Source organism: Lynx rufus, unplaced genomic scaffold (genome assembly GCF_022079265.1).
Source record: "Lynx rufus isolate CCGP_SWC_20201006 ecotype Redwood Valley unplaced genomic scaffold, mLynRuf1.p SCAF_14, whole genome shotgun sequence".
Lineage (NCBI taxonomy): Eukaryota > Metazoa > Chordata > Mammalia > Carnivora > Felidae > Lynx > Lynx rufus.
The window spans coordinates 43,815,023-43,836,293 of record NW_025814828.1 but is presented as its reverse complement, the minus strand read 5'-3'; the positions used below and the strand labels follow the sequence as shown (position 1 = coordinate 43,836,293).

At 43.2% G+C, this 21,271-nt stretch overlaps 1 protein-coding gene across 1 annotated transcript in view; it reads left to right on the top strand.

Annotated features, from left to right (window-relative positions):
* Nucleotides 1-19,954, top strand: part of SHROOM4 (shroom family member 4) — a 52,790-nt gene extending 32,836 nt beyond the window's left edge. The window contains exons 5-9 of the mRNA XM_047075790.1: nucleotides 3,160-3,957; nucleotides 8,802-8,951; nucleotides 9,824-10,004; nucleotides 14,811-15,080; nucleotides 16,375-19,954. Coding sequence (XP_046931746.1) covers nucleotides 3,160-3,957; nucleotides 8,802-8,951; nucleotides 9,824-10,004; nucleotides 14,811-15,080; nucleotides 16,375-16,644 — 1,669 coding nt within the window. The 3' untranslated portion in view covers nucleotides 16,645-19,954. The remainder of the gene's footprint in view (nucleotides 1-3,159; nucleotides 3,958-8,801; nucleotides 8,952-9,823; nucleotides 10,005-14,810; nucleotides 15,081-16,374) is intronic.
* Nucleotides 19,955-21,271: the final 1,317 nt, after the last annotated feature.

The following is a 21,271-nucleotide window of genomic DNA, read 5'->3' as shown; positions in this document are numbered from 1 at the left end:
CATGCATTCTAACCACTAATTTATAGCACCATTCTTTGTCTTATTTGTTGATTTTTGCCTTTAATTCAACTTTTTTATGCTATGAATATCATGGCTGTTGTTTTTTTTTCATTTTTGGCATGAATTCATTTATTTTTTTATTGAATTATAGTAGATACACAATGTTACATTAGCTTCAGGTGTACAACATGGTGATTTGAGAAGTCGATACATTATGCTATGCTCACAAAGGTAACTGGAAGCCTGTATCTCCCACTTCCCTTTACCAGTTTTGCCCATCAAGCTCACCCCCACCCTCACCTGCACCCTTCTGGCAACCATCAGGTTGTTTTCCATATTTATGGGTCCATTCCTGCTTTTTGTTTGTTTGCTTTGTTTTTTAGATTCCACATATGAAGAAAATCATATGATATTTATCTTTCTCTATATGACTTAGTTTACTTAGCATAATACCCTCTAGGTCCATCTTGTTGCAAATGGCAAGATCTCATCCTTTTTTATGGCTGTGTACAATTCCTCTGTGTGTGTGTGTGTGTGTGTGTGTGTGTGTGTATACACATACCATCTTTTTTATCCATTCATCTTCTTTATCCATTTATCTGTTTTCTTTATCCATTCATCTATTGATGACACTTGGCTTGCTTCTATATCTTGGCTATTGTAAATAATGCTGCAGTGAATGTATAGAGGTACGTATATCTTTTCAAACTAGTGTTTTCATTTTCTTTGGCTAAATACCCAGTAGTGGAATTACTGGATAATGTGGTATTTCTGTTCATTAATTTATTTATTAAGCAAATATTTATTAAATACCCACTGTGTACCAGGCACTAGGTACTAGATAAATTAGACACACAAGATATCTGCTCTCATGGAGCTTACATTTTAGTTAGTAGAGCACAAAATAAACAAGTAAAATTAGATATGTGATATAATATTAGGTGGGGATGTATGTACTGAGAAAGAACAAAATAGAAAAAGGATAATTAAGGATAAGTCATCTCTATTTTAGATAAGGTGGTCAGGAAAGACCTCTGCTTATAGCATTTGTCATCCTTTTACTTTACAGTAACCATCATGTTTGTTTGTTTCCTGATGGAGGAAATGCCAGGTGGAACAGTTTGCACACAAGGAGTTGTTATAATCCTAAGGAACTATAGGTGGCCAAAGGCCCAAATGAGATTATGGATGTGAATTTCTGATCCATGTGAGTGATGAGCTAGCCAGGATGGGGACTGGAGATGAGCTAAGTGAAAGAGATTTTGTTCTTCATTCTATCTGAGCTTGGCTATCATTATGTATATTATTATTTCTTAAAGAAATATTCTCGGTTTTCAACATGACTATTGAATGGGTATTCTGTCTGATGATTTAATTAAACTGCTGGAATTTCCTGTCACTAAGCAGTACTTACTTAGCATGATGCTGATTGCTCACAGGCTACAGCAGGAAGCCCAGATCTTCTGGTATAGAGGGCTTAACTCTTTATACTCTGAGCCTAAAGAGATGTCCTTTGACTTTGGTCACTCTTTATTAGACAGAAGTTTGCCTTTTTATGCATGTTTTTGTATATATTTAAATAAACCTGTACTTCTTTCTTGAAATATTTTTTCTATTGCTTATAAGAATCTCATTTTGCCTCACAAGTGATAGTCTTTTTAATTTTCTCATAGTGTTTTTTTCTTATAAACATATACTATATATACATGTATACACATATATCTATTAAAATACACACACACACACACACACACACCCTTAACTCTTGAAGCTGCAATTTATTTTGGTATATAATAGAAGGTACAGCTCTAAATGTCACTGCTCTGCAGTTATCTCAAAACATTTTTTAATATCATTTTTTATCTCCTTGTTATGGAAGGTGAATTATAGATGATGTTTTTATAGATAGCTTGATATGTTTCTGGAGTTTTCATTCTGTTATATTAATCAGTAACACACTGTTTTAATTATAATTGCTTTATAACATGCTTAATCCCTTACCCTCAATTCTTCTGTAGCAAAATACTTTTTAATATTATATCTTACTTTATGTTGCAGGTTAATAAAAAATGCTGTTGTTAAAAATTCCTGTTGAGAATTCTGAGGAGAATTGCATTAGGAGGATCTATTTTAAACCCCAAGTAGCAAGCATTTGTAAATTTCCTGCTTGATATTTTGTGGTGCTAATATAAAAGCTTGGACAGAAAACATGTCATATTCATGATATAGCTTGCATCTGGAGAGGCAGCAGGGGAATAGAAGTGGGGAGTGAAACAAAGGCTATTAGCATTTCTTTAAAAAATCATAAAGTATAGATGGCATGGTATTAAAATGTGCTAATCCGGGGTGCCTGGGTGGCTCAGTCAGTTGAGCGTCCAACTTCGGCTCAGGTCATGATCTCATGGTTTGTGGGTTCAAGCCCCGCATCAGGCTCTGTGCTGACCTCTTGCTCAAAGCCTGGAGCCTGCTTCAGATTCTGTGTCTCCTTCTCTCTCTGCCCCTCCCCTGCTCACGCTTTGTCTCACTCTGTTTCTTAAAAATAAATAAATGTAAAAAAAAAATTTTTAATAAAATGTGCTAATCCTGGGCAGTGGGTGGGAACATGAATATTTATTATAGCAATCTCTGTATGTTTCTAAATATTTAAAATTTTTGTGACTAAAAACAAATCAAACAAAAACAATATAACAGGATAACCAGATTTGTAAGCCCCAGTACACAGCACATTCAATCTGAGTGCTACAGAGTGGGCGTAGTGCATGTATCCAAACTTTGGAGTTAGACTGTCCAGGTTCAAATCCCAGCTCTACCACTTACTAGCTTTACAACCCTGAGCAAGTTACTTAAACTGCCCATGCCTCAGTTTTCCTGGCTGTAAAATTAGGATGATAATAATAGCTATCTCCTAGGGTTATTCTGAGTATTAACTAAGTTAACACTGGGAAAGCACTTAAAACAGTACCTGGCATTTAGTACACACTCAATAAGTGTTAGCTATCAATATTATGTGTTAGTATTACTATTCTTATTATTGCATCTACTATGAATATTTGCATCTGTTTTTGGCCGTTGTAAATTTTACATAAATGATTTTATCCAAAATAGGGGGCCACCTGCAACTTGCTTGTTTTACACAATCCTCATCTTGCTGTTTTGCAGAGAAATGGCTCATTCCAAGGCTAGCTTTTCGTGGGCAACTCCGTTCGATCCTTGCCTTGAGAACCCAGCACTGGGCTTGTCAAGCTACCGAGCAGTCTCTTCTCTTGACCTCCTTGCAGACTTCAAGCACTCTTCAAAAAAAACAGAGGAAACTTCTGTTTATGAGGAGGGGAGCTCCATGGCCTCCATGCCCCACCCACTGCGCAACCGTGCCTTCTCTGAAAGCCATATAAGCTTGGAGCCCCAGAGCTCCCTGGCCTGGCGGCAGCATAGGAGAGAGCTCTTTACCAAGGTTGAGACCCAGCCGAATCCTCTAGGAGCCAGGAAGAAGGCCTTTCCTCCTCCTCGCCCTCCTCCTCCCAACTGGGAGAAGTACAGGCTTTTCCGTGCAGCCCAGCAGCAGCAGAAGCAGCAGCAACAGCAGCAGAAGGAGGAGGAGGAAGAGGAGGAAGAAGAGGAGGAAGAGGAGGAAGGGGCAGAGGAGGAAGAGGAGGGGGAGGAGGAGGAGGAGCTGCCACCCCAGTATTTCAGTTCAGAAACCACTGGTACCAGTGCCCTCAATCCTGAAGAGGTCCTGGAGCAGCCACAACCCCCGGTCTTTGGCCACCTGGAGGATTCAAGGCAGGGCTCAGAAAGCCTCTCAGCAGAGCAAGAGTCCTTTGGTCTCCATTCCAGCAATCTCCTGCCTCCAATAAGGGGACACTTGGGCTCTCAACCTGAGAAGGCTCAGCCCCCTTGCTATTATGGTATTGGTGGCCTTTGGAGAACATCAGAGAAGGAGACCACTGATTCCCCCAAGTAAGTGCTTATGAAAGAAAGTTCCCCAAAGAGGCTGCACCATGAGTTTGCAATATCACCTCCCGGCTGTGTGACCTTTGATCAATGAATTAAACTGTTCCCAGCTTCATTTTTCTCACCAGGAAAATAGGCATGATTATACCTATTCTACACAGTTGTAAATATGAAGATAATCTGTATAAAGCCGAGAGCCCCACGTGTAGCTCATAGTAGGTTCTCAGTAAATAGTAGCTGCTGGTGTTCTTAAATATCACTATCAAAATACACTATTATTCCTCAGTTTGTCTTTAAGGTATGCATCAGTTTCAGGCTTGTGAGCCAGAAGGCATTACTTTTTTTTTTTTTTTAAGTTTATTTATTTTTGAGAGAGAAAGCAAGGGAGGGGCAGAGATAGAAGGAGAGAGAGGATCCCAAGCAGCCTCTGCACTGTCAGCACAGAGCTCAATGTGGGGTTCGAACTCACAAACCGAGAGATCATTACCTGAACCGAAATCAAAAGTCAGATGTTCAACCAACTGAGCCACCCAGGCGCCCCTGAGCCAGAAGGCATAAACCCTTGTTCCCTTATGGCATTTCCCAAAAGCCTGGCTCAGGCCCTTTTCTGCCTTCTCTTTTGCTTGCTCTCTAGAATAAGAGGCCAGCTCACAACCTGACCTACCTCCATTCTAGGCCCTGCCTGGGCTTCTAAGCTCTTGCCTTACCCCCAGCAGCAAAGGTATACCTGGAGTTGGGCCCTTTATGCCCTGCTTATTCCTTATAATAGGTAATGGCACTCTTTTCCTCTTCCACATTCTCTATTCCCCCCACCCTTGTCCCCCCGCCTCTTTGCATTTGCCTCAGTGGGCAATAGGTGGTAGTTGATTGGGTGAGCTGCCTGGGCAGAGAGACCAAAGCAGGAGTGTAGTCTAGCCCCAGGACTGCTGGTGTCGGCTTCCCTGTGCCAGTGCTCATCTGCATGCCCTGTAGCACCTGGTTGTCCGCTTGGTTCGGAAGCAGAGGAGCTTGGGCCTCAGTTCTGCCAGTCATCCTTCTGAGAGCTCAGGCAATGCTCTGATGGGGGTGGGGGGTGGGGGGGCCTGGTATCTATCCCAGAAGTGCTTTCTTTAAATCCCTTTATAGAAGGAACTTGCCTGAGATTTGTTGCTATTAGAAGTACCTTGTTGGGGGGCGCCTGGGTGGCTCAGTCGGTTGAGTGTCCGACTTCGGCTCAGGTCATGATCTCACGGTTCGTGAGTTCAAGCCCTGCATCAGGCTCTGTGCTGGCAGCTCAGAGCCTGGAGCCTGCTTCAAATTCTATGTCTCCCTCTCTCTCTGCTCCTCCCTGGCTCATGCTCTGTCTCTCTCTCTCCTTCAAAAATAAATAAAAACATAAAAAAAAAAGAAGTACCTTGTTGGGGCACCTGGGTGGCTCAGTCAGTTGAGCATCTGACTTCAGCTCGGGTCATGATCTTGAGGTTCGTGAGTTCAAGCCCTACATCGGGCTCTGTGCTGTCAGTGCAGAGTGCACTTCAGATCCTCTGTCCCCCTCTCTCTCTGCACCTCCCCCGCTTGTACGCTCTCTCAAACATAAATAAAGCATTTAGAAGAACCTTGTTATCATGTCTTTTACTGGCACACAAATCCTTTACTGAGATCTGGGCTATCTGGAGCTAAGTGAGAAGTTTTCTGGCATAAGGTGCCACCAGCAAGGCACTACAGGGCCTGGCTCCTAGATACTGTGAGAATCTATCAGATCCCTAGCACCTGCTTCTCAAGCTATCCATCTAGCCAGAAGTGTTCTTACTGTAATTAGAAAACATTTTGTGGAAAGTGACTGTGATTGTTACTGGTCACAGCAGGGAGAAGGGAAGGCGACCTAGAACACAGTAGGCACTTAACATTTCAGAAGAAAGAACAAAAAAATGAAGGGTCAAACATGTATTAAGCATTTGCTGTGTGCCAGACACTAGTAGTCATTTTACATGACTGCGGGCCATTAATTACTCCCATTTGACAGATGAGGAAACTAAAGCTAAGAAAGATAAGAGACTAACTCAGAATTACACAGCAAAGATTCCAAAGTTAGATCTTTGTGACTCTAAAACCTATGCTTAATTTGCCATTCTAGGCAGCCTTTCTCAGAGAGATCTTGTTCTTGCAATAGGCTGGGCCTTTACCAGGCCCTCTTGTTCCCTGTAGGGCAGTGTGTACAAGAGGTAGTAGTTCCAGGCCCCAGACTTGCCCCTTTCAGCCTCCTAGTCCTTCCTCCTTCATGTGCCTCCTTCATGTACCTTGGCCCCTTGGCCAGAGAGAAAGAAACTGCTATTACTAGAGATCTTGTAACTTGTTCCAGAGATTTATTTCTTTTGATGACTTTGGGATGCGAGGAGAAACATTTGTTTGCACACAGCTTTAGCTTGTGGCTGCAAAAAATCAATTATAGATGCTTCTTTGAATGATTTAGATTTAAGGAACAGCATTATTCCCAACATAGCTAATATTTTTGGCCTGCTTACTATGTGCCAAGCATTGTTCTAAAGTAAGCACTTTTATGTGTTGATTGATTTAATCTTCACAACCAACTTATGAAATAGATATCATTGGTGTGCTACATCTTTTAGAATGAGGAATTACAGGTGGCTAAAGGAACCTGCAGAAGATCACAGGTAGCCAGAACCCAGGCCGTCTGGTTCACTGTGCCCATTGCATCCTCATAGGATCTCTGGGCTCCTTGAGATCTTATTCCAGATTCTTGCAGAACATAGAGTTCTAACCAGAAGGAAGTGGCTTTAAGATTTTGTAAGGGAGGGGCACCTGGGTGGCTCAGTCAGTTAAGTGTCGGACTTCGGCTCAGGTCATGATCTCGAGGTCCATGAGTTCCAGTCCCACGTTGGGCTCTGTGCTGACAGCTCGAGCCTGGAGCCTGCTTCAGATACTATGTCTCCCTCTGTCTCCACCCCTCCCCCGTTTGTGCTCTCTCCTTCTCTCTCTCTCTCTCTCTCAAAATAATAAACATTTTAAAAATTTTTAAAAAGATTTTGGGGTGCCTGGATGGCTCAGTCGGTTAAGCATCCGACTTTGGCTCAGGTCATGATGTCACAGTCGATGAGTTCAAGCCCCGTGTAGGGGTCTATGCTGACAGCTCAGAGCTGGAGCCTGCTTTGGATTCTGTGTCTCCCTGTCTAGGCCCCTCCCCTGCTTGTGTGCTCTCTCTCTCTTTCTCTCTCAAGAATAAATAAACATTAAATTTTGTTTTAAAAAAAGGCTTTGTAAAGGGAGAAGTGTTAGAACAAGTAGATACATATTTTGAATCTAAAATGCAAAAAACCCCAAAGACATCCTAATTTCAGCCAAGTCAAACCAGAGTGTCTCTGTAACCCACCTACTATTCAGTTAGAAAACACTATGATACATGTAGGAGCAAGTTAGTGAAATTTCCAAGTGTTGCTTAAGTCTCAAAACTGGTTCAAGTATAGGTATAGTTTGCTTCCTGAACTCCATGCATTTCCTCTCAGTGCTCTGCAGAAGGAAACTGATTTTTGCTTCAATGTTCATTATCAACTGCAGAATATGTTCTCAAAGATCTCCTGTACCCCCTGCCCTATTAGTGGAGATTATGAGGAAAGGAACACTAAGACATATGGTGCCTAATATGATACACTGTAATATGGTGCAGGGCTGTGTCTGCTGTGAACTCAGTCTATAATTAGCACATCCTTTTAGAAATATTTCCAGGTGTTTTTTTTAAATTTTTTAATGTTTATTTTTGAGAGTGAGAGCAAGATGGAGCATGAGTGGGGGAGGGGCAGAGAGAGGGAGACACACCGTCTGAAACAGGCTCCAGGCTCTGAGCTGTCAGCAGAGTGAACCGTGAGATCATGACCTGAGCCGAAGTCAGATGCTTAACTGACTGAGCCACCCAGGTTCATCAAAATACATATACATATATATACATATATATATTTCCAGTTTTACTGAGATATAATTGACATACAGCCACATCCTTTTTCCTCTTCATTCTGTGTTTTTAGTAACTTCTGAGTCAGAACTCTCACACATACCCTAAATATATTTTTCTTATAAGTAAGAATTCCCTAAGTTCATACATTCATATTCCCTCCAGAATGTTCTCTTGTTTGCTAATATAGATATAGTCCAGCCAGAAAAGCCCTTACATGCAAAGTTTTATATTATATCAAGTTGTCCCTTTGGCAATATAGCATTATGGCTAAAAACATAGATTCTGGAGTTAGCTTACCTAGGTCTAAATCCTGGATCTGTCGTTTACTGGCTGGTGACGTTGGTGAACTCACTCTCCCTCTCAGTTCTCATGTTCCTTATCTATAAAATGGTTGTCATGAGCATTAAATTTTATAGATATATCTACACACACACACACACACATATCTTAAGACAGCTTCCAGGGCATGGTAAGCACTATGTGAATATTAGCTAGTATTGCTCGTCTGTTAGTGTTATTAGCTTAAAAACCTACATGTAAAATGAATACCTCAGATGAGCAATATTGGCATGCCCAAGTTTCTTTTGTGTGATGAATTAGAAGACAGCATAGCATGAATCAGTAAATAGCTGTGGAGCCTTTTAACCATTATTTTTGACCTTTATCTAAGAGCTGCAAGTAGCTGCGAAAATGACTAATGAGTTACTCCTATTTTTCCTTTCAGACAACTAGAGGTTAGCAAAGGTGCAGTGACACAGACAGGTGGAGGGTAGAGGTGGCTGGTAGGCAACAAGAATATACTGGGGGGTTGGCCTCCTTCTCACATAAACCATGGGTGGAATTACTTGCCCTTCCATCACTGAAACCTGACATTGAAGCTTTTCTATTTCCTTCCTCACACCAGACCAGAAGCCTTGATGGCAGAAGAGTCCAAACCCAAGCCAGCATGGAGCCAGAGCTACTTCTTTCCTGAGGAGCAGTTCTCTTTCATGGGCTGGAGCTCTGAGAAGCAGCACCTCAGTCCCATGGGCTTCAGTGAATCCAAGACAACAGGGTCTGCCATTCCACTTGTCAAGCCCCTGGGTGCCACTGGTCCCATTTTTTCCCCATTTCATTCTGCAACCATGGAGGAGACTGGGGCCACTGGGGATATGCCAGAAGTGGAGAGATCCTATCCCTTCCCAGGCCGAAGGCCTGCCTCACAGGCAGTCTCAGAAGAGCTCATGAGATATGCGGTAGGCCGTGACAAGTCCCTGGCACGGGTCTTAACCCCGGCTTCCAACATGGTGACCACTGCTGAGGTCATGGGTGACCTCTTTGCTGTGGGAGATCTGCAGTGGAGGGGCCATTTCAAGCAGGAGTGGCACCATCAGGAAAGAAGAAATGATGAGAGTGTCCAGGAAAGCCACAGGGTGCTTTTGTAAGCAAGCCGACTAGATAGAGCAGAAGCAGGTGGGGATCTGGGATGGGTAGGAGGGAGGTCAGCAGTCTTGGAGAATGAAGAGGTAAGGTCTCAGCCATATCCCTATCACCGCCTCCTTCCCTGGGGATTCATACACTGGGGCCATAAACCCATGGGCATCATGGAAGATCAGAAGCCCAGAACTTTGGGGACCTGCCAGTTTTTCTGGATCTTAGTGGGGTGATGAACAAACCAAATCATCTCTAAAGAAGTCCCCCTACCTATGAAAGTCAGGGGCATAGAAATAGCCTCCCAAGTTCTCAAAGTTGGCCTTGACTTGGCTTCTAGGTAATCTTCATGTGGCCTGTTTACGTTTCAACAGTGGTTCCTGGTCCATTATTTCCTTATTTCATAGCTCCATTGGTGAAGCAGGGTCCCATTTTTACAAATGGGGAAATCAAGAAGCAGAAAGGTCAAGAGCCTCTCAGCAGAAGTGCTCAAATGGTCATTCTTTGTTTCCACAGACAAGAGTTTCAGCACGTCTCACCTCCTCCAGGGGCCCCAGGGATCCCCACCTCTTACTCAGCTTATTACAATATTTCGGTGGCCAAGGCAGAGCTGTTGAACAAGTTGAAAGACCAACCTGAGATGGCAGAGACTGGCCTGGGAGAGGAAGAAGTTGACCATGAACTGGCTCAAAAAAAGGTGACATTTTTTTATATGACTTAGATTTTCAGCATTTAGTTTAAGTATCTGGAAGTTGACCTGTCCTCTATGCTTCTCCAGAACAACTTGGTATATTCCCATATTTTCAGTATGGAAATCAAATAGCTTCTCTGTGTTTCTCAGAAATGTTTCTCCAGTCTCCTTTTGACCCAGCAAATACTAGTAATAATAGTAGTAGAAATCATAATCATCATCACTGTGTCTCTTGAATCTTTAAAATAATTCGACAACGATCCCCTTTTTGCTGGTTGAGAGGATTAGATTGCCCAGGGTTACAGACTAAGTGGTAGATCTAGGACTTGAAGTCAAGACTGTCTCACTTTCTACTTTATCATGACATCCCCCTCTGAAATAAGCCAGCCTTGCAAGTAACTCACCTCCCGTGGCACATCAGAGTTTTTGCCAATGAGTTCTAACCAATCCAGCCACTGACTGTATTCTCTGTAACTTTCTGGGAGATGGAATAGATTGACTAAGCAAGAGAAGGAGAAATTATGGCCTGGTAAACTTTAGTATTTATTTGCAAGAATAATCAATAATTTCTTAAAAGCACTAGAATGATCAACAGAAATTATGTTGTTCTGAAGCCTACCCATTCTTCCTCTAAGCATCACTAGGCTAGTTTTCTTTTTTTCTTTTTTTTCAATATATGAAGCTTATTGTCAAATTGGTTTCCATACAACACCCAGTGCTCATCCCAAAAGGTGCCCTCCTTCCTTTTGGGATGAGCACTGGGTGTTGTATGGAAACCAATTTGTCAATAAATTTCATATATATATATAAAAAAATAAATAAAAAAAATAAAAGCACTGAACTTAAAAAAAACAAAAAAAAACAAAAAAAAAAAAAACAAAAGGTGCCCTCCTCAATACCCATCACCCACCCCCATCAACCCTCAGTTTGTTCTCAGTTTTTAACAGTCTCTTATGCTTTGGCTGTCTTCCACTCTAACCTCTTTTTTTTTCCTTCCCCTCCCCCATGGGTTTCTGTTAAGTTTCTCAGGATCCACATAAGAATGAAACCATATGGTATCTTTCTTTCTCTGTATGGCTTATTTCACATGGATGGAACTGGAGAGTGTTATGCTAGGCTGGTTTTCTAATCAAATTCCTGGAATCACTTTGCCCTCCCTGTACTTACCCATTTTATTTCATAAGCAAATAGGATTTCCATGGCAACCCCAAAGGCCCAATTTGCCACTTTGTGGACAACTGAACTCAACATAAATTGCTCCTCTGCCCATAATTTTCATTCAGGATGTGACCTGTAGGAAAACTGAAGGCCATTTGCAAGAGGCCCCCCCACCACTTTCAAATCTGAAGCAAAATGTCAGGGAAGTAATTGAAATCATGGTGGTATCAAAGTTTTATTGATCCAGATGCCTACCTCCTTGGATTCCGTGTTCCCTGAGCATGGCAAGGCTGCTCCTGGCTTACTCAGGAACTTTCTTTAGGAGCAAACCTAATAAGAGTCTGACCAGGAAAAGAGAAAAATGACCAGAAATGGCAAAGGACAGAACAGCAGATAGTGATTTGAAGTGATTATCAGGGTGGGGGGGGGTGCGAGGGGGAGGGGCGGCTAGGACAGTTTTTGTCTCTGAGGACAGGTGAAGAAGGTCACCTATTTGCAATATCCTAGAAAAGCAACTCAACTCAAACAGGGTCTGTGATGACTCCTCAGATCTATCCAGTACACTTTCTCCAGGGTTGAAGTTCAGGTTGCAAAGCCCAGGTGCCAAGAAACAAAGGGTTCTCTTTTCTTGCATCCTTCTAGATCTTGGGAACTGAAGAGCTGGGGTGGGTAGGTGATTTTCCAAGTTGACCGTTTGGCCCCCACCCCTCCCTTGACCCTGGCACTGACTTCTGTTTGGGAGAGCAGAGGGTAGGTATATAACTGGGAGTCTTTGGTATCTAATTGTGTTGCCTTGTTTCTATCATTGATTCCTAATTCCTAGTAGGTTTTAGAATTTCCCCTAAATGTAAACCTATGACACTTCAGATTTAAGATCATGGTGATCTCCTGACCTTTGGCCAGTTCTGAAATATGATAATAGGCCCTGGACTCAGATCAGGCTCTCTTGGTCTTGGTCACCTTGGACATGTCTAAATAGCTTACTAGAAAGGAGCACATGCTAGAAAACTACAAACCTATGTATGGTCCCAGAGTACCTGGGAAGGAATAATAATAAAACAAGCACTGAAGCAGACTTCAGTATATACATACAAGATACAGAATACTATTGTAAGCATGTAACCTGTATTAGAACAATACTATGAGGTAGGTGCTATTGTTGTCCTATTTTTTAGATGGGGAAATTGAGGGGCACCTGGGTGACTCAGTCTGTTGAGCCTGACTCCAACTTACGTCATGATCTTGTGGTTTGAGTTCGAGCCCCGTGTCGGGCTCTATGCTGACAGCTCAGAGCTTGGAGCCTGTTTCAGATTCTGTGTCTCCCTCTCTCTCTGCCATTCCCCTGCTCATGCTCTGTCTCTCTCTCCCTCTCTCACTCTCTTTCTCACTCCCTCTCTCTCTCTCTGTCTCTAAAAAATGAATAAACATTAAAAAAATTAGATGGGGAAATTGAGTCACAGAAAGGTTGAGTAATTTGCTCAAGGTCACACCAGTGCTTTGTGGCAGAACTAGGGTTCAAGCCCAAGTAGTTCTTGCACTAGAGTTCATGCTCTTAACCATGATGCGATGCTTGATCTGCTGGGGCAGGTCAATTCTCGTTAGGACTTTGCAGTAGACAATCATCTATTATCTCAGAGTGCCTGGTAATAATAATAATAACAATAGCAGCAGCAGCAGCATCCACTCTACCACACTACCTTCCTGGGAGTGGAGTTCCAGAACTGGTTATACCTACAGGGAAGACAAATCAGAAGACACAGGTAGTGCTTCCCTTAAGAAACTTACCATCAATAGGAGAGGGATCAGACGTACCCACATGAAACAGGGAATGAGCCACTTCAAATTACACTATAGGTCCTATTTCTGAAAGGCAGGAGAGTTCAGAAAAGAAAGACATTATTAAGGGAAGCAGAAGCTTCCAGCAGGGAGGGTGGGAGCAAAGCTGGGCTCTGAAGAAAGAATGGGAATAGCCAAAGTGAAGGAAGAGTTTGAGAGCAGGTAGAACTGCATGATGCAAATCAGGAACACCAGGGTGAGTGTGGTGAACACAGAGGAGAACGAGAAGCTAATCATGAAAGTTTTGGAGCCCTGAGATTGGAATGGTAGGGCAGGGCCAGACTGAATAATAACAATAGCAGCCAGCCTTGATTAAACACTTAGTCCATGTTAAGTCCTTTGCATGCATCATGTCGTTCAGTCCTTATTACAGTTCAGCGAAGTGGGTACTACAATTTGTACCCACTCTGCAGATAAAGAAAGTAAGACACTGAGACATTCACACATGTCACACAGCCAGGAAGTTGGCAGAGCTAGTAGTCCAAGCTAGTCATTGGGACTTCAGAACTCACAGTCTTAACCAAAAGGCCTCAGAGGCCAAATGGAGGGAGGGAAGGAAGATCCGGCACAGTGTCATACACACCAGAGGTACTTCAGTGGATTGAAGGGGAATGAATGAAGCCATAGGCAAATATTTGACAATACTTTTCCAAACTATGCTCTCACAAGCATTCCAGTTCCTGTTTATTAAATAGTCTCTTTTCCAAAGAAGACATCCAGGTGGCTAACAGACACATGAAAAGATGTTCAACATCACTCATCATCAGGGAAATATAAATCAAAACTCCAATGAGGTACCACCTCACACCTGTCAGAATGGCTAACATTAACAACTCAGGCAACAACAGGTGTTGGTGAGGATGCAGAGAAAGAGGATCCTTTTCACACTGTTGGTAGGAATGCAAACTGGTGCAGCCATTCTGGAAAACAATGTGGAGGTTCCTCAAAAAGTTTAAAATAGAACTACCCTATGACCCAGCAATTGCACTACTAGGTATTGATCCAAAGAATACAAAAATGCTGATTCAAAGGGGCACACGCACCCCGATGTTTATAGCAGTGCTATCAACAATAGTCAAATTATGGAGAGAACCCAAACAAATGTCCATTGACTGGCTAATGGATAAAGAAGATGTGGTGTGTGTGTGTGTGTGTGTGTGTGTGTGTGTGTACAGTGTTCAAAAAGGATGAAATCTTGCCATTTGCAACAATGTGGATGGAACTATAGTGTATTATTTTAAGTGAAATAAATCATAGAAAAATAAATATCATATGATTTCACTCATATGTGGAATTTAAGAAACACAACAGATGAACATAGGGGAAGGGAAGGAAAAATAAGATAAAAAGAAAGGGAGGCAAGCCATAAGATACTCTTAACTACAGAGAACAAACTGAAGGTTGCTGGTGGGGATGTTGGGTAGGGGGATATACACATACATATATGCTGGTTCAAATTTATTTTGAAAATACAGATTTCAGCAAGTATAAATTAAACAAGACTAAGCTATTAAAAAATAGTCTCAGCAAGTGTTTATTAAGTTACATCTGGCAAATGAGAATTAGCCCATGGGTATCACTTACTAATGCCAAGAAGTTTGGTGGTGACTGACTCCTGCAAGATATGAAGAGATGAGAGGGAGGGTGGCTATTCAAAAAACTTGAATTGCTCATGACTTGCTTGGGTTTCCTTTGTTTCTGGTAATGGGTAGAGCCTGCCATCTGTTCCATGGATCCCAAAACAGAGGTTACAAGCACAGATCAGTTTCTGTCAGTCCCCATTCTCATCCTTTGCCTTCTCCTGTTTATTTCTCCTAGATACAGCTTATTGAAAGCATTGGCAGAAAACTGTTGGTCCTGCGGGAGGCCCAGCGAGGACTGCTAGAGGACATCAGTGCCAATTCTGCCCTTGGGGAGGAGGTGGAGGCCAACCTGAAAGCTGTCTGTAAATCCAATGAGTTTGAAAAATACCGCTTGTTTATCGGGGACCTGGACAAAGTGGTCAACCTGTTGCTGTCACTCTCTGGACGACTAGCCCGGGTGGAGAATGCTCTCAACAGCATTGATTCAGAAGCTAACCAGGAGAAGGTAGAGTTGGGGTCTCTGGGGTATAGATGGAGGTAAATGTCATTAGCTTCTTCTCAGGGCCCCCTCTTTCAAGTTTGGCTTGTCTTGGAGACAGTAAAGGATAATGTTAAGAGTGGGGGCACTGGCTTTTAAGTGCCTTGCAATTTTGGCTCTACCAGTAATTAGCTATGTGACTATGGGCAGCTTACTTAACCGTACTCTACCTCAGTCTCTTCAAAAATGGGGTGAACACACTACCTAACTCATGGGATTGTGAGAATTAAATTAGTCCACAGTAATTACTTAAAACAGGTCCTGGAATAGGGTAAACACTGAATCAGTTCTAGCTGCCAGTAGTAGTAGTAGTAGCAGTAGTAGTGGTGGTGGTGGTATTGATAGTGATAGTGGTAGTAATAGTAGTAATGGCGGTGGTGGTATTGATGGCAATAGTGGTAATAATAGTATTAGTGGTATTTGTACCGATGGTGGTAGTAATAGTAGTAGTAGCAATAGTGGTGTGGGTATTGGCAGTGATAGTGGTAATAATAGCAGTAGTGGTGGTGGTAGTGGCATTGGTGGTGATAGCAGTAATAGTAGTAGTAGTGGTATTGGTACTGATGGTGGTAGTAATAGTAGTAGAATAGTGGTGGGGGTATTGGTGGTCATAATGGTGGTAGTAGTAGTACTAGTACTAGTACTAGCAGTGGTAGTAGCAGCAGCAGCAATTTTACCTCACTTTCTCTCTGAGTTAGAGGAAGAGGTCTCACCAAGTAGTTGAAATTGGGAGTCTGTCATTTTCATGGGTTGGGCCACACTGTGTACATTCCAGAACCAAACCTACATCACCTTTCCATATACAAGTGGTTTGGGACACAAATTTGAATCCACAATAAGAAGCACTCAGGCATGTGCATACACACACGGACACATACACTCACACATGTACACCCACACAGAGACACATACCATCTTGAAAGTACTGTCATAGTGATACCTATTCTCCAGGTGGAAGGGGTCTGAGCTGGCTTTGTCAGAGCCTTCCCCCACCCTAACCCCAGGGGTGGTCCATGGATTAAAGACAGCTTAGAGATGGAAAGAGGTGAATGCATGTAGCCCCGCCCAGTATCACTGTTGTGTTTATCCTCCCCCTGCCATAGCACAGAAGAGCTTTTGCCTGAAGGTGGACTTCAGGGCAGGAAATATAGGACTGATCAGTTAGCAGCGTGGGGAGCTGCCGTGCTCCACTGTGGAGCAGTGAGTTAGGGAGATGACTAGTAACTGGGATGGCTCTTAATTGGTCTATCTGATTCCCCAGTTGGTGCTGATAGAGAAGAAGCAGCAGCTGACAGGGCAGTTGGCAGATGCCAAGGAGCTGAAGGAGCATGTGGACCGCCGGGAGAAGTTGGTGTTTGGCATGGTCTCCCGCTACCTGCCTCAGGACCAGCTCCAAGATTACCAGCACTTTGTGAAGATGAAATCTGCTCTCATCATCGAACAGCGAGAGCTGGAAGAGAAAATTAAGCTTGGGGAAGAACAGCTCAAATGTCTCAGGGAGAGCCTACTCCTGGGGCCCAGCAATTTCTAATTCCACCAGCAGACTGTCACGCCATCCCCGCCCAGCCACAATGGGAAGTGCTTTCAGTCTTTGTTAGCAGTTTGTTAGCAAGTAGATAGCAGTTTAGTTAGCAGTTTGTTCCATATCCTCTACCTTGGACATCTCTCACTGCTCCTTACCTAGCATTGCTCCCAACCAGCTAGGAGTTCCTGAGGCCCCCAAGCCTCTACTCTAGGGAATAGATGCAAGAGCTAGGAGCTGCCTGCAGCAAAGGGTGATCATACAACCACACTCCCCTTCCCACGGTTGGCACAGGCAAGTGCTCACCACACACAGAACCAACAAAGTGCCTTCATTCTTCTTGGTCCAAGGACTGCAAAGACACCATGCACTCACCACCCACCCATACCCCAATCAGCCTCTCAAGGCTCAGAGAGAAGCTGCCTGTGCAGCTCCATTCTGCCCAAGGCTCAAAGCCCAGCCATTTCCCACAGAGATCTGGCTGTCTTGAGAGCATCACTTCCCACCAGTTTAAGGGCCTCACCTAAGCTTTACAGTGGGAAGCACAGAAGGAGAAATTACACTAAACAGAATGTGAGCAAAGATCAGGAATCCCTAGGTGCCCTGCCGAAGCTAGGTTTAAACAAATGGGCTCCACCTCCACTGGCCCCAGCATCTGGTTGAGGGGGAAGAGGCCTACTCCAACTAGTGTGGCCCTCCTCCTGTCCTCATACTTCTGGTTTACCACTTCCTGTTCCATCTTGCCTTTTCATTGCCAGTGGTCACCGGTGCCTACCCTAAGGGCTTCACACTATGGACCATTAATAGCTCTACTAAAGCTGACTTCTGGATACCCATTTCATTATTGGGGTGAGGGGTTCTTTGTTGTATTTTAAATGGCCTTTTGATTTTATTTATTTTTATTTTTTGATTTATTTTTTCCTTTTGTAACTAATAAGGTGAGAAGAGGGGAGGTGGAAAGGGAAAAGGAATCCTAGAAGGAAAGCGTGTTCTGCAGATCAGCCTGGATTCACCATGGCTAGATGAGGGAATGCCAAGGCCTTGAATTCTTCCCACCAAACACTACAAGTGTCTAAGAAAGGAGTTCTCACCTTGAACTTAATTTACTATGGCCTGGCCCTATACTAAAGTCAGCAATGACCATAAGCTTAGCATTCCCCAATGGATTTCAGTTTTTTACTTATTTTTTCTCAAAACCAAAGATATCCAAAACTGACAAAAGTTCATCACCCATTTTTCTACTATCTCCCATCTAAGGAAATGGGTATAAGTGAGCTCAGGAGGAGATTCCTCTATCTCACAATTGCTTTCTCAGCCTGTGGCCTGACTCAGGGAACTGAAAGTCATGGTAGCTGGAAGCTCCAGCCAGGGCCAGCCCCCCAGAGCAAATTATGATCCAGCCAGGATCTTAGGCACACAAACAACTAATGCTGCTGTTGTTGCCAATTCCCTGACACCACTAGCCAGTTTCTGTCCTGGAAAATCCCTCAGGTGGGTGATGGCAGGAAGGGAATTGCGGCCAAACTCTGGCTTGTTATCCAGCTCAATTCCCCATTCCTTGCTCACTGGCACCCACGGTTCATATTGCACAGCTCTGCCCAACAAACCTGGGCATCTCTTCTAGTTACTGCTGAGTTCCTCAGGATCCTTGGAGGTTAACTGTAGCAGCAGGGATGCCTCATTCAACCAAAGGATTTGCCAAAGAACTTTGCTGCTGCCACAAATAGTGGTCTCTAGCTTCCGTTTCCTTTTCATTGTATTTGAAAACAATGGAAGAATCTTGGCCAGCAGGGTGTCCTGAGGGGGGCCCTGGGTATGCTCTTAGTACACTGCTGCTCTCAGAACCACTGTTAAAATGTCAACCTGCCATTCTCCCCTCAACTGGGGAAGTCTACCCTATTCACGAAGGCCAATGGCTCGTAAAGGGCTAGGCTTACCCAAGCCACATTTGAGGAAGGTGGGGGAGTGCTATGAATAGAAGCTATGGTTGCCATCTTTTTTTTTTCTTAAGCAGACTCAGGATAAACAATGAATAAGTTGAGACATCCTATATTGGGGGGTGAGGCCAATATAGTCCATCATTCTAAGATTTTCTGGGGCCAGAATAGCTTTTTGGGAACACAGGCCGAGGGAAGAGTGGTCACTTGCCTGGGCATGATGACTGTGGTCTGGGTTTCTCTAGTCAGTGTTACATTGCTTGTACATTAAATTTCTCACACAAAAAAGTACTATTGATTGTATTATTTTTGTCCCTTATCCCACCTGAAATTAAAGTTGAAACCAGAACACAAGGATGCTCACTTTCACACAGAAGAAGGGTGGTTTCTAAAACAATATAACCACCAACCTATACTGAGCAGTGAAGCTTGGCAGACAGGTGAAGTACCAAAAGGGAACTAATGCCCTGCGCTGCTGAGGCAGCAGTGCCATCATGCCTCATAGTGCTTCAGAGCTGCGATGTGGTGTCTCTCCCCTGTTCTCATTTCCTGGGCTCAGCCCTCTTGCAAGGCCTGCCAGGGGTAAGCAGTTTGGAAGGCAGGCCAAGGGATTTCCCCAAAAACAATTACTGGTCTTAATTTTTGCCCTCTCTCTTCAGATACTCATATAGGCCCCAGTGGATAATAGGTTGATCTAGAGAGAGGAATCAGTATGAGTTACTATCACTTGTCCCTTCTCACTCCCCCACCCCCACCTAGATAATTGAGTCTCCTTGAGTCCCACCAGTTGCAGACCCAGCCAGGGTATAGTGGTAAATGCTCAAGGGAAACCTGAGAGAAAGAGGCAGACACACTAAAAGCTCTAGAAAGGGAGAGACTGGAAGCAGAGGAACTGAGAGGGTGAAAGACAAAAAGTTTTTTTCAAGGCCAGAGTCAGGTTCTGTTTTCCATTTAACCTCGTGTCAAAAAGCTGCCCTGGGCACTAGAGCCATAACCTTTAACCCCCCATCTCCCTGAAGGTGCTGCTCTGTCAGTAGTACCAAGTCCCAGATGGAGGAAGCTGGGCACATATATGGCCACTCCCTTCTGTCTGGAGCTTGGTGACTCCCACTGTCTTTGCCAAAGGAGTTGTCTATGCCAATAGTATTTCTGTAACAGCCTATTGTATTCTTGGAAGATTAGTAGATCTTTAGAGGGGGGTGGGGCAGGGGACAGTTTCTATAAAGAACCAGTGTTTGTTGTACAACTGTTGGGGGTCATCTATGCCATATTATTATTTTTCTGAATCTTATAGTTTCTGCAATTGTGTCCTCCACCATTCCCTTCTTGGCTGACATTGATATGTCTGCCAGATGGTCATCAAGGGTTATACTTCAATAAAAGGTGCTAAGGACAAAAAAAAAAAGAAATTATCTCACGTGTTTTGACTGAAGTGATGGAAATTCTCTAATATTCTGCTGAAAAATATTGGAAAACAATTTGGTCACATATCAATAGTCCTTCATATGTTACTGTATGACCAGAGTCTTACCCACATCCCTAAACTCTTACCCTGGCCCATTGGGGATAGCATTGATGCTATACCATTCATTATCCCCAGTAAAATAATTCAGAATTCAGGAAGACTCAACAAGTGTAGAGTCTCAAGTGAGGTCTCAAGTATAGACCTCAGTAGTATACATAGTGCACTTCTGGAGTCTAGCCTAATCAGAGAGCTGAGACACCTTCTACACCTCCTCCAATCTTGAGTTCTACTATCTTCTACCTAATAGTCCAGTCTTATACCTTCCCTCTTAGCAACCTGGAAAACAAGGTTCTCACTGACCAGCTCTCTCTAAATAACCTCATTTAGACCCAAATGCACTCCAGGAACCAACTCTGACACTTAAAAGCATACATTTTCCCTCAGTCTACACATTGTTTAAATTCCAACTGATCTCCTAGGTATCCAGTGTGGTAGAGTGGAAAGAGCCCAGCTTTGGCATTAAAGTGAAATGTGTTCAAATCCTGGTTTTGCCACTTATTATATGAACCTGGGTTATTTTTTCAACTTTTGAGTTCATTTTTTATCTGTAAAATGGGAATAATAATATGTACCTTGCATAGTTGTGGCTTGAAAATAATAAATGAAAGTTACCAGCTGTCTACTGAGAAATGGTTAGAAAGGCAGAATCCCAGCTCCACCCCATGCCCACTAATAGTCTGCATTTTAACTAGATTCCCAGAGGATTTGTATGTATATTAAAGGCTGAGAAGCACTAACCTATCATAAACTTAGTACATGGTAACAACCTAATATTCTAGTCCTGATTTATTCAATTCATTCTTTTCTACTCCCAGGCATATTCTTGATCTTCTCATGCTGCTCCCAACTACCTGCCTAAATGAGTTCAGCAACGTTGAGGATACAAGTTTGATACATAAAACCACTTGTGTCTCTACACACTAGTAATCAACAATTTGGAAACAAAATTAAGAAAATTCCATTTAAAAAATTATAAAAAGAAAATAGGGACACCTAGGTGGCTCAGTCCATTGAGCATCCAAGTCTTGATTTTGTCTCAGGTCATGATCTCATGGTTCTGAGATGAAGCCTCATGCTGACAGCACAGAGCCTGCTTGGGATGCTCTCTTCCTCTCTGTCTGCCCCTCCCCCACTCATGCACTCAAGCACATGTGCACTCTTTCTCTCTCTCAGA